A 12,026-nucleotide genomic window follows, 5' to 3' on the forward strand; every position below is an offset into this window, starting at 1 on the left:
TTTATGAGATGAGCCTGTGCAAATCTATACATCCTCAAACCCTGGAACATGTGGAGACTGAATATTTAGTTCTAGGGTTGACCGTGGGACGAGTCTGATGTTGTTAGGTGGGGCACAATGACGCTTGGTGCCTTCCCTTCTCGTTAATTCCCCCCTCTCCAATTTGAATTTAACCTCGTCAAACTTGACCGCGCCCATTCAGTTCTGTGAGTTTTCTTATTGCGATCAAACTTTTGCTGCCATCACTTGCGACACCTACCCACACCTTATCAACTTTATTCCATTTTATGCGCCTTCTACAAACATAACTTTACCTTCACTATATATACGGTGCGCGCAACTTCTTGCTCTCCAAGTTACACCCGCCCTTGCCCCAGCTTCCTCTACCACAATGGAGGATCAATTTGGAGGTCGTACCGATGACGATCTGTTCTACGATGACTTTGAGCCTGTTGATGGCCAGGTGATTGTGATGCCTGATATCCCTTTGGAACTTGCCGCAGCTTTTGGGAAGAAATCCCAGGGCTTACTGGCGACTCCTAAGTCCGAACAGGCGCCGATATCAGACTCGGGACCCATAACTGTCAAGTGCGAGGCGTCGCAAAAGCCAGTTGCATCTACAACACCTGCTCCTATTGCTTCTCCCGAGCCTCCCAGACGTGGCCTTGCAAACTCACGCTTTGCGCCAAAGTCTAGTGAGTCTGACGATGCAGCCCTTAAGACAACCGCCCCCGCCGACACTCCCAAGCCGAGGAAAAACAACCGTTCAAAGTCTTCAAAGACCCAGAAGCCAAAGGATGCAGTGCATACGGCGACGTCGGAGTCTTCTAAGCCCACGGCGCTCAACACTGAAACAGCACCGAAGAACTTGCCCGAGCCTGCGACTGAGCTCTTGACCGAGTCAAAAACCCCCGATCTGAAGAATACAAAATCAAAGGCCATTGACACGTCTACCAAGTCGCGCCAAGAAAGAGAAAAGTCCAAGCAGACTGGGAAAAATGCACAAGGCGATCAGTCTACTTCCCGGAAGGAGAAAGGCCAGAGCTCTACACCCCGTAAGCCGGTAGACAACAGCCGGATACAGTCTGGCGCAAATCCTCGTACTAAAATGTCAGAGGAAGAGGTCACTGCCAAAATGGAACAGATGCGCCTCAAAAATGCCGAAACTGTCAAGAAGTTTGAGGCTGCGGAAAAGGATCAGACACGGCATGCCATAGCTGTTGCACATGACGAAGAAGAGCTCCAGCGTCGCGCCAAAGCAGAGGCCGAAGAGAGAAAGAAATTGGAAAACGAGCGGCAAAAGAATCGTGAAAAGAAGCTCAAGAGCTTCAAGGATAACGATGCGCCTTGGGATGTCCCGAAATCCCCACGCGAACCAATCATGTCGCCGCGCAATGGCCGTGGCGGTCCCAGAACAAGTGGAAGCCAGAGAGGTGGCCTGAGGGGTTCTATACATAGTAGACACGATGAGACTGCACCCAAGGCCGCAGGCGCCGATTCCAATAGGCCTGCGAAACACGAAGGCGATTTGTTCCCAAGGCTGGCTGGCGCTTCCAATGCGCCAACTCTCAAGGCGATGCCAGGCCCTAGTTTCGCCAAGGCCGCGCAAGCAGGTGCAGCCTCTCTCCCTGCTTCTACTCCCACCGTTCCGAAGGGAACAAGCGATGAAGTCGGCCCGCGTGGTGCCAATGATTCCGTCTCATCTTCGGATAAAGCTGCTGTCGTCGAGCCTCAGGCCTGGAAGCCAAAGCCTCTGACTCCCTTGCCCGCACTTGATGTTGGTAACTGGGGTGATGAGATGGAAGAGTATGAAGCGCAACAAGCACAGAAGAATGTAGACAAGTGATGATATGGCCTCTTCTAGTTCATGGCAAAGCCCCAGAAGGGCAAGACATGAGACAGACAAACGTCATCGAGATCCTCTTGTTTCAATTATGTAAACTTGTCGAGATGACTCTCGCAAGATATACCTTTTCTGTTCCATATTGGTCTGTGGCGTGCTTTCACTTTGCATCCCATATTGTCTCATCATGAGAAATGTTTTCATTTGTTTATACCCTTGGGCGTTGTTCCATTGCTTCTCCCCTCCTTTGCTTTGCATTTTTATTCTCCTATGAAACAAAACAAAGAGCCGTTTATTACCGTCACATGCCGAACCGTAGAGCGTGCATTTCATGTATTTTACATCGATAAAACATTCATGAGATGACTAGAAGGTCCTCATAACGGAGTTGACCACATGAACCTTTGTGATTAACAGCCACTGATCATAGTCTCTTGCCTAAAAGATTGTGAACTTGCAGTAAGTAGAATAAGAAAAAAGACATTTCAACTTGGCTTTTTTTACCTTTTGTTTGTGTTATTTAACGTCTACCTACTGTGTTCTCGCAGGAATACGACGGCATGTTTCAGATGAAAGCAGCGGAATGATGTCATCTTCCAAATAACCCCCGGGCGGTCAGCGATTGCAGCTGCGCATATACTTCAAGCATCTCCCATGACTTTTGAGTTTCCGGCGTAAAAGCCAGGAGGACCCGATCCGGAGTGAAAAAAAAACGACCGGCTCGGCTTTCGGAGACATAATGTATTTCCGGTCTTCCGAACAGCACAAGACACGGGGCGGTGGCGCAGTTGGGAGCGCGTTAGACTGAAGCTACAAACCTCAGCCCGCATCCGTCTCGTAAGAGAGGGCGGATATCTAAAGGTCACCGGTTCGATCCCGGTTCACCCCAAAATGGAGTCCCCTAGCTCCGTTTGATTTTTTTTTGCAGGTTTACCATCTGACTTCAAGAAGCGTGCCAACCACGGAAGAAGGAAAAGCCAGCACACTGGGAAGTGCTATCTCTGCAACGAGCCCGGCCACAAATAGGCGGACTGCCCTCAGTACGCCCAGTTCCTCCAATACCAGCAGTCTCGTGAGTCACACCCCTCCCTGATAGTCGATAGCTGTGCCACACACCACATGAGCAAGTCACCGACAAGCTTCCGGGAGCAGACTTATAAAGAGGCGAGCGGGATAATTCAAACCGCGACGGAGGGAATTGAGTGGATTGGCCTGGGTGAGGTGGAGATGGCAAATAGCGTCAATAATAGCCTAGTTGCTCCCAATGTCCTTCATGTACCAGAACTCAATGAGGACTTTCTGTCCGTATCGAAACTAGGCGATCCAGCCCTGACTGGCAGAGCCAACGTTGAGAAGTTCACGTTCCAACATAGTTCCAGGAAGATAGTTCTCGAGGTAGAACGCGACGATGGTGCTTACACCAAAAGGCAACATGATGGATACAGCGAGACGGGTCGTTTTCGTGGGATACTGCAGAGGCACGACGAAAACCCGGTGTTTCTGAGCCTCGGATCTTAACAGGGTCATCACCGCGTCGATTGTGGACTGGGACTTTCAGGAGACATCAGCAGTTTTAGCAGTGATTGATCTCCAACTCCCAGCAGACATCCCCGTGCTATTCAACACTCCCCCTACTAGAAGGCTAATTGGCCGCCCAGGAGAACCGGGGGTCCGGGGGAGCCGGTGCAGCGACCCACAGCAGACAGACTGAAGAACCGCAGATCCCAACACCGGACACAGACGTCCTGATGACAATCCCTGAGGAACAGTCGGCCCACCCACCGACGGAGGAGGACCCGGACAGCGAAATGCAGCTCGATCTGGCCCCAACAACGCAGAAGGACCCGCCCGCAGACAACGAAGAAGTCGGGACCGTCGTAATGTCTGAGGAGACGGCCCGGCGACTAGAAGAGGAGCCAGACCAGGATAGCGGGAAGCGCCGTATGTAGAAACAGCTGGAAAAGTCGACCCAGATAACCAAGAGGGTCCGCGTGATGCTTGCGGGGCTCGATCAATCTTTTCAACGGCACATGGGAGTTCGTCGAACGCCGAGTGGGAGTGAATCTCCTGACCACTAAATGGGATTCAATGTGAAACACAACTTGGATGGGTCAGTCAACAAGCTGAAAAGCAGACTCACTATCAGGGGATTCACTCAGCGATATGGGATGGACTTTACCCATACGTACGCAGCGACAGCCAGCTCGAGCTCCTTCCGCTTGTTCATGGCCATGGTGGCGGCCCTCGACCTTGAATGCGACCAGATCGACATCAACAACGCGTTCACGGAAGCGGTGCTCAAAGAGGACATATACCTACGTGTCCCCGAAGGTCTCCCCAATGTCCTAGAGGGATGCGTGCTTAAGCTCAGGAAGAGCCTCTACGGGCTGAAGCAAGCGGCCCACGACTGGTACGAGACCATCTCTGAGTACCTTATCTCGTTAGGATTCAAGTGGCTCGAGAGTGACCCGTGCCTGTTCCGGCACCATGAACGAGGCATCCACCTTTTGTTGTACGTGGGCGACATGCCATGCGCCGCCAAAGACAGTTCTCAGATTGAGTGGTTCAAGTCTAAGCCCCGGTTTCACTTTGGAATCTCTCAAACCCGGAGGAGATAAACAATCCAGTTAACAATGCTCTGCGCGCCAAGGTCACTAAGACGCTTACCGGAAGAGCCCTCCTCATGATACGCAGAATCAACAAGGTCAGCGAAATATTCAATAAACTCCAAAAGAAACTGGCGGGAAACTCCGCGAACAACAAGTCGGAAGCCCTCTGAACAATCACGCTGATCAAACCAAAGATCGGTGAACGCGGAATCGAACTAATGGAAAGATTCGATTCACTCTTATTGAAAGCTGAAATCATTCTAGATGGCAGCGAATAATACTGCGCAGTCTTCCACCGAATCTTATTGAACATGCTAGAAGACACTGACGCAGACAGCGCACAAGAAGCAAAAAGAAAACTTCGAAACGCTGACGACAACAGCAAGAACCTGTGGCTTCCAGCTATGGACAATACAGCAGAAGTAATCAGAAACAACTTCAACCCCATTGGACAAAAACCTCACACCAACACAAAGACACATCTTCAACAAAGGAGTTACCCCAACAAGGAAACACCGCACGCACCGAAGCGCAAATTCCCGACCTACAACACACCAGCTGACGACAACCATGGACCGACTGGACAAGAACAAAAGAGGGCAAGATTCTGGTGCTCATTATGCAAAACAAACGGCCACACCATAGATTTTTGCAAACTGAAAAGGTCACGGGAGGTACACGTCCTAGGAGAAGACAAGGAAGACGAAGATGAGGCAGAAATCTCCGAAGACGACGAGAAAGAGGTACGTAACTCTGACAGCGAATAAAACAAATAATTCTAGAAATAAATAAAAGACTAATTCCAAATGAAACACAAAGAAAACTATCATGTCCACAGAATCAATCAAGAAAGGACAATCAAACGGAACAGACAGATGGATGTCCGACAGTGGCGCAGATATAAACGCACAGTCCACTTGTCACAGCTATCATGCAACATCTTATCTGCAAAGAGGTTCTGCAGCATGAAAAACCGCATGGACAACGATTGTTGGAGGGACGACAGAGGAGTAGACATCGGGAAATTCAACGCAGAGGGAGAATACGCGGACCTATTCATCATGGACACGGACGAATCGCTACAGTCTATATCACAAAAGGATCCACAGACCGTCAGAAGAGATACTATGGAACTCTTCCACGACAGAACAGGGCACTACAGCATGGAATTCATCGGACAAGCACTAAAAGCTAGTCCAACACCACACCCTCATACCACCGTCAAAAATTGGGCCTGTGAAACCTGCATAAAAACCAATGCTAAATGGACATCGCCGTCAACTACGCAACGAAGAGAAACAGCAGCCCGCTACGCTATACATATTGACGGGTTCAAAATGAAGATCTCCGGAAAGACTCAAAGATAAAAGAAGATTGAGTACGTGATCCTATTCACGGACGACGCAACCCGGTGGAGAGAAGCAGAATTTCTTGAAACCAAACTCGAAGCAGGCTACAAAGCAGTCAAACTCCTGGAAAAATGGATGACTGAAACCGACAAGGTACCAAAACGGATTCGTCTGGATCAAGGTTCAGAAATCGGATACTACAGTCTGCTGGAAGTGGCAGACAAACTCGGTATACAAGTCGAAGCATCTCCCACCGGTGATAAGGAAGCCAGCGGCGTCGTCGAACGGGCCAACAGCGTGATCATCGGCCGTACAATAGCGATGATGGCGGACACGGATGTGCCAAAATTCCTATGGCATAGATTACAACAACACATATGCTTCAACAGGAATACCAGGTGCTTTCCGACTGGTTCTAGCCGTCACCACTGCTTTGGGCTGGTACAGAACTTAACCCTCAATACACACTATATGCATATTACCGAGTGACAGTATGTATGATTTCGATTTAACTAGATTTTCGCTTGTGTTACGTAAATTTGGTGCTAAAAATAGTCCCCTGTCCTACATGCCTCGACCTGACTTGACTATGTCCAACATCGATTTGATTTGATTTGATTTTATTCTTTTACGTCTACCTACTGTTATTTCGCAGCAATACGACGACATAGTCCGGACGGAAGCAGTCGGATGATGTCATCTTCCAAACTACTCCCGGGCGGTCAGCGATTGCAGGTGCGCGTAGATTTCAAGCATCTCCTGTGACTTTTTAGGGTCCGGCATTGAAGCCAGGAGGACTCTCTGTCCAGCGCAGCCCGGGGGCGAACCTGCGGGGTTCCAGGGTTGGTTACCTGGTATTTTTGGTTTGCAACAAACCGCGTGAAGTCTAGTCTAAAAGGCCACCGGCTCTCGGCACGGGGGATTGTCCCCGGCGGATTACGCGTGGTTTTTGTCCTCTTGCGGGCATGGCCGTTGCTGCATTTTTTTGAAAACTTTTCCTTCTCTGTAGTTAGTGGGCGGGAAAAGGGCCCCCCAAAATCTCCTCATGGAATCCTCCTCGACATCTCCTTCCGATCCGACTACCTCGTCTCCTTCCAGCCTACCCTTCCTCTCTCATCTCTCCTCCAACATCCCGCCTTTATGTCTCGGTGCTGGCAGTGGGTGGTGGCTAGGTAGCCTCGGGGCGCTCGGGCTGTCTTTCCTCAAGGAACTTGAGATTGCGGCGTAACACGCTGGCAACGTCACTTGTTGCTTTTGTGGTTTTCAGAAGCTTGTCTGCAAATCTCTGGCACCATGGCCTCGGCAGTGCCCTGCACGTCCACCAGTGTCCTCGTTCCTTTGGCTGGTTGTAGGCTCGGCACCCGCGTGGACAGTTGTGTTCCCATCGGTCGTGGTACTCGTCAAAGTCATCATCTCCGGTTCTGGCTGCCAAGATGTGGCCTAGCTCAATCCTGGTGAGGCCGTCGTAGCGGGAGACACGGAAGGGAGGTTCGGTGGGGACACCAGTTCCCAGTGGGCGATATCCTTTTTACTTCCGCCACCATTCCTCGTATTCGAGACTTGGACGGTCTCGCCTCCATCTCCGTGCTCCGGCCAGGCTGACGCGGGGTTCTGTTGTCGTCTGTTGGCACCCCAGTTTTGCTTGCGCGTCTGCCAGTTCGTTGCCTTCCAAGCCCATATAGCCTGGGACCCATAGCACATGCACTCTCCTCCCAGGACTCTCGCTCGCCCAGCGGCAAAGGGTTGTCTTTGTCTCATCGATAACGTCCTGAAATGTGCTGTTTCTGGTTGATGGGTTGCGGAGGCGGTTCACTATTCCTTGGTTGTCCAGACAAAGCCAGATTTCCTCGGTACCTTCGCGCGCCGTGGCCCGCCTCGCTGCTTCGAGAGCGCCAATCGTCTCGGTGTCGGCCACTTCCATCCATTTTCCCAGAGCTACGTGCCCTTCCTCTAGCGTAGCCCCATCTTCCGTAATCACCCAACCCGCGCCCGCGTTTCCATTCTCGTGCTTCGATCCGTCGGAGTAGGCAATGATCGTTCCCGGGGTGGCCATCTCAACTTCCGCTCTGTGTGCCTCTGCCTCTTTTTCCTTGTCTAGCCACGTTCGAGACGGCATGTCTGGCCCAGCTGCGTTTGGCCTGAGCCTGGTGTGCTTCTCCATTTCGGCAGGTAGCAGTTTTCGCAGCCTCACCACCACTGGATTGTACTGCGGCCCTCGAAGTAGATGCTTGTCGTCGAGTCCGTGCCATCGTACCGCCTCTCGTCTCTTTTCATCTTCTAGGAGGAGCCCGAAAGGTGGAAAGCTTGCCGCATGGTGTATGCATTCTCTTGGTGTGGTGCGATACATAGGGAGAGCTGCCCGTAAGCATTTCCTAAGGGCAACATTTATCTTGTCTGAGGCTGTTTTTGTCGTTTCCGTCCCAGTCCAAGAGCTGGCCGCAAAGAGTACCTTGCTTAGAGCGCACGCGTGTACCGCATGGGGCATGCTTTTCGTATCTGCTCCCTTATAGCAACCGGCCAAATACCTCAGGCCGTTCGCCACTCGGTTGATGCCCGCGGTCACGTGCGCGATGTGCTTGTCGAAGAGGAGTTTGGCGTCCAGGTGCAGCCCCAGCCATCGCATTGAGGCATTAGCCGGAGTGGGTTCAATTGTGCCTAGACCCTCCACTATGTCCAACATCTACGCAAAACATCGAGATCAAACGATGCCTTTTGAATGCCAGTGCTTGTGATTTGTTTAGTTTTTAATCTCCAATAGAAGCCTTACTTACCATCACCAAAAGCCCACATGACTGCAGGCCTTCCCCCGGTCGAGATAATTTTGGACGCATCAGTGAGAAAGGAGGCTATCCGCTGGTATACGCTAGACCCAGGACACCCTTCAACGGCTACAAGGAACATGCCCAGGACGAAAGATATGCTCAGGCTCTTGCCGAAACCTCTGCCCAGATACGGCCCAATCGTGGACAAGACCACCCCAGCAGACCAGCCACCCCAGAGCGCCCCTCCTTGGGGGGTCAGCAAACAGGAAGCAGCGGAGTGGCACCAAGCATTCAAGGAAGCCCAGCATACAAGAGACATCTGGCTATACACAGACGGCTCCAAACTCATGGACGGATGGTCAGGCGCAGGATGGTATGCAGAAAAGGACAGTACATGCCTGACAAGAGGGAACTTTACATGCGGAAAATGGGCGGAGGTCGCGGACGCAGAAATAAAGGCCATAAGTCTGGGTCTTCAACGTCTCTCCACCCAGCAAATCGAGAGAAACCAAACAATCTGGATTTGCTCAGACAATCAAGCAGCAGTTCGGCGTCTGAACAACAAGGCAACCAAGACGGGCACGTCACAATACGAAGTAGACCTGGCAAAGAATTGGATCCAAACGGTCAAAGGAACGCATCCAGGCCTACAAGTGTGCTGCATCTGGGTCCCGGGCCACACGGACATACACGGCAACGACCAAGCAGACAGGCTAGCAAAAGAGGCAGCAGTGGAGACCTGGGAAAGACATATGTCCCTGGCCAGAGCCAAAAGATGGATCAGAGAGAACACTCACGCCAGGCATGAGAAACGGTTCAAGGAGCAGACAGCCATCAAGGACAATGCCTTCCGTGCCAAGCTCACTTTCCCGAAACCAAGGCAAAGCGCACTCCCAGGAGGACCAATGCACATACAAGGCGCAGTGCTGGCAGCCATGTCTGGACACGGAGACTTCAGGGACTACCACGAACGCCTCCAGCACGAAGACGCCGTCATCACATGCGATGCCTGTGGAAGAGACAAGGATATATCCCACCAGTGGACCTGCAGGAAGAAGCCACGCCCCTGGAGCGCACCCTTTGTCCAGAAGCTGCTGAGAAGCATAACTGGCAGAAGAACTCTGGCGGTGGCCCTCATCAAGGGGACAAAGGACTAAATCTGATGAGTGCCGTTTTCCCTTTCCTTTTGTTTGTTTGAGTGTTTTTCTTTTCTTTTGTCTGATTCGGATCGACGTACAGGGGGTATCTACAGATGGAGTCCTATGGGACCCGTGAGGGTATAGCCGGACCCAGAATAGATACGGGAGGCGGATGAAGGTAAACCGATGCCAGAAAACTCGGACCCGTATCTCTGTAGAGCGCAACTGTTCCGGACTCAAAAATCCAAGCGCCATAGTTTAGGAAGAGTATAAATAGAACAACAACAACAACAACATCACCAAAAGCCGATATCCTCTGTGGCGCAATTGGCTAGCGCGTCTGACTGTTATGTGCTTCCATCGTGGAACACAGACCATCAGGAGGTTGACAGTTCAAGCCTGTCCGGAGGAGACCCTTCTTTTTGGACTTTTTTTCTTATGCCGAACGTTTGAGTAAGCGAGGTCGGATGAAATGAAAGATGTGATTTCTACGGATAACTCGCAACCTTCCCTCCTACAACCGTAGTCATCGCTGCGGCCACATGGTGGCGCCCAACCCCGCCCAACGCTCCGCTGAGCCGCGGGTTACTGGGGGCCTCAAGGCTCCTCGACCGCACCGTCCGCAGAGGCCTCTGCGCCGCTTTGCCGCTATATTGCACCACACCCTGTGCAATATACAACCTCGCATCGGGCTTCCCTCCCATGCGCTATGCGCTGGACAACCTCCTTGGGTCGGCTACTCTCAGAGTCGCGCTGGCCCCGCCAAACCACCCCCTAGGCTCCATAAGGCCAATGTGGGGCATACTGGGTGAGCTCAGGAGTATGCTCCCATACGAGCTGTCCACGAGCTTCCCGCCGCCGTGCAAGGGCAAGCTACCTTCGACCCGGGCCCCGATCCGGGGTGACAAAGAGGCTGCCGCTACAGCACACCTCGCTCTGGTCCGCTCCTCCCCCCCTTCAGACCTGTGGCTACACACAGACGGCTCGAAGCTGAGTCCGAACAGGGTTGGCGCCGGCTGGGTAATTATCCAGGGGGGACGGGTCCTGCTCTCGGGAAACCGCCCGGTCCATTTCCGCGCCGAGGTGCACGACGCCGAAGTGCTGGCCATTGCCGAGGCCATAACCGCCGTCGACCTGCGGGACAAACCGCGGTGCCGCAAAGTCTGGATCTGTTCAGACAACATGGCAGCGGTGAGTAGACTCACGTCCCGGGACGTCAAGCCCGGAACCTCCGAGGAACACCTTCGGAGAGCCCAAACAATTTGCGCGGACTGGTTACGTCCCGACGCCAACCATCCGCGGCCAAGACCGTGGCCAGATGAAGCCATTAAGGTGGAAGCGATCTGGGTTCCAGGCCACTCCGATGTCGTGGGCAACGAGCTCGCCGACAGACAAGCCAGGTGGGGTGCAGACATAATCACCACAAGGACTGGCATGTCACTCTCCTGGGCACGCAGTGAATTCCACGCCCGGGTCACTACCGCATTTCGCGCCTGGTGGGAGGCAGAGGGTCGCAACTCCAGACCTCACCTGCGCCGCCCGGTGCAGGCCCCGAAGAAGGCTTGGACAAGTCTCCTTGACGAGACCGATCGCAACCTCGCCCGCGCGGTGCTGACAGCTTTGTCAGGACACGGCGACTTTGCGGCCTATCACCGCCGTTTCGAGCACGAGGACGCCGTGCTCTCCTGTCCCCTCTGCGGAGCCGACACGAGCCCGGAGCACATCTGGGTTTGCCACCACAACCCACAGCGGGTGTCCAGCAGCTTCTTTCAGAAGTTGATCGGTACCAAACGCGGAGCCTGCTGGCTGGCCGCCAAAGCAGCCAAAGCCCCCACGGCCCTGCTGGCTCACCGCCGCATGAGGCCGGACACGCAGGCGCAAGATGCGGCCCCTCCCGCGCCCCCTCTGCCACCTGGAGACGGCGTACCCTCGGGGTCTCCCCCTTAGCGCGTTTGCGCTGCCATCACCTCCTTTTTCCTACTTGTTTCTCTCTTTATTTGTACTTCCCTTTGTTGTTTCCTTTGTATTTGTTTTTATGTTTTGCCTGCATCAGCGGCGAGGCCAGGACTCTGGGCCAGGTTTGGAGCCACACAAGCAAAGGACAGCCTCTGGGCTGGGCGGGTGGACACACTTTAGTCATTACACTTTGTGCGAGGGGTCTCTGTATGCATGGTTTGGATTTTGGGTTTCTGTTTCTGTATGTAATTTCTGGTACTACTTGTAGTCCCCTGTCGTATGCCGAGAATACCTCGCGAGTAGACAGGTAAATAAAGAATCAATCAATCAATCAATCAATCAATCAATCAATCAATCAATCAATCAAT

General features: G+C 52.7%; 4 protein-coding genes across 4 annotated transcripts; 3 read left to right on the forward strand and 1 right to left on the reverse strand.

Annotated features, from left to right (window-relative positions):
- Nucleotides 1-391: 391 nt before the first annotated feature.
- On the forward strand, nt 392-1,846 carry BROUX77_005172 (uncharacterized protein; the record flags this gene model as incomplete). The annotated part of the gene is made up of 1 exon (XM_073750016.1): nt 392-1,846. The coding sequence occupies one exon, from the start codon at nt 392-394 to the stop codon at nt 1,844-1,846; it is 1,455 nt and encodes a 484-aa protein (XP_073604058.1).
- Nucleotides 1,847-3,591: 1,745 nt separating this feature from the next.
- BROUX77_005173 (uncharacterized protein) lies at nt 3,592-4,461 on the forward strand (the record flags this gene model as incomplete). The annotated part of the gene is made up of 2 exons (XM_073750017.1): nt 3,592-3,784; nt 4,037-4,461. The coding sequence occupies 2 exons, from the start codon at nt 3,592-3,594 to the stop codon at nt 4,459-4,461; spliced, it is 618 nt and encodes a 205-aa protein (XP_073604059.1).
- Nucleotides 4,462-7,329: 2,868 nt separating this feature from the next.
- Nucleotides 7,330-7,917, reverse strand: BROUX77_005174 (uncharacterized protein; the record flags this gene model as incomplete). Its single annotated transcript, XM_073750018.1, has 1 exon — nt 7,330-7,917. One exon carries the CDS (start codon nt 7,915-7,917, stop codon nt 7,330-7,332), a length of 588 nt encoding a protein of 195 aa, XP_073604060.1.
- Nucleotides 7,918-10,494: 2,577 nt separating this feature from the next.
- BROUX77_005175 (uncharacterized protein) lies at nt 10,495-11,649 on the forward strand (the record flags this gene model as incomplete). Its single annotated transcript, XM_073750019.1, has 1 exon — nt 10,495-11,649. One exon carries the CDS (start codon nt 10,495-10,497, stop codon nt 11,647-11,649), a length of 1,155 nt encoding a protein of 384 aa, XP_073604061.1.
- Nucleotides 11,650-12,026: the final 377 nt, after the last annotated feature.

Source organism: Berkeleyomyces rouxiae (genome assembly GCF_048999995.1).
Source record: "Berkeleyomyces rouxiae strain 22BRR77 chromosome Unknown BrBRR77_ptg000005l, whole genome shotgun sequence".
Taxonomy (NCBI): Eukaryota; Fungi; Ascomycota; class Sordariomycetes; order Microascales; family Ceratocystidaceae; genus Berkeleyomyces; species Berkeleyomyces rouxiae.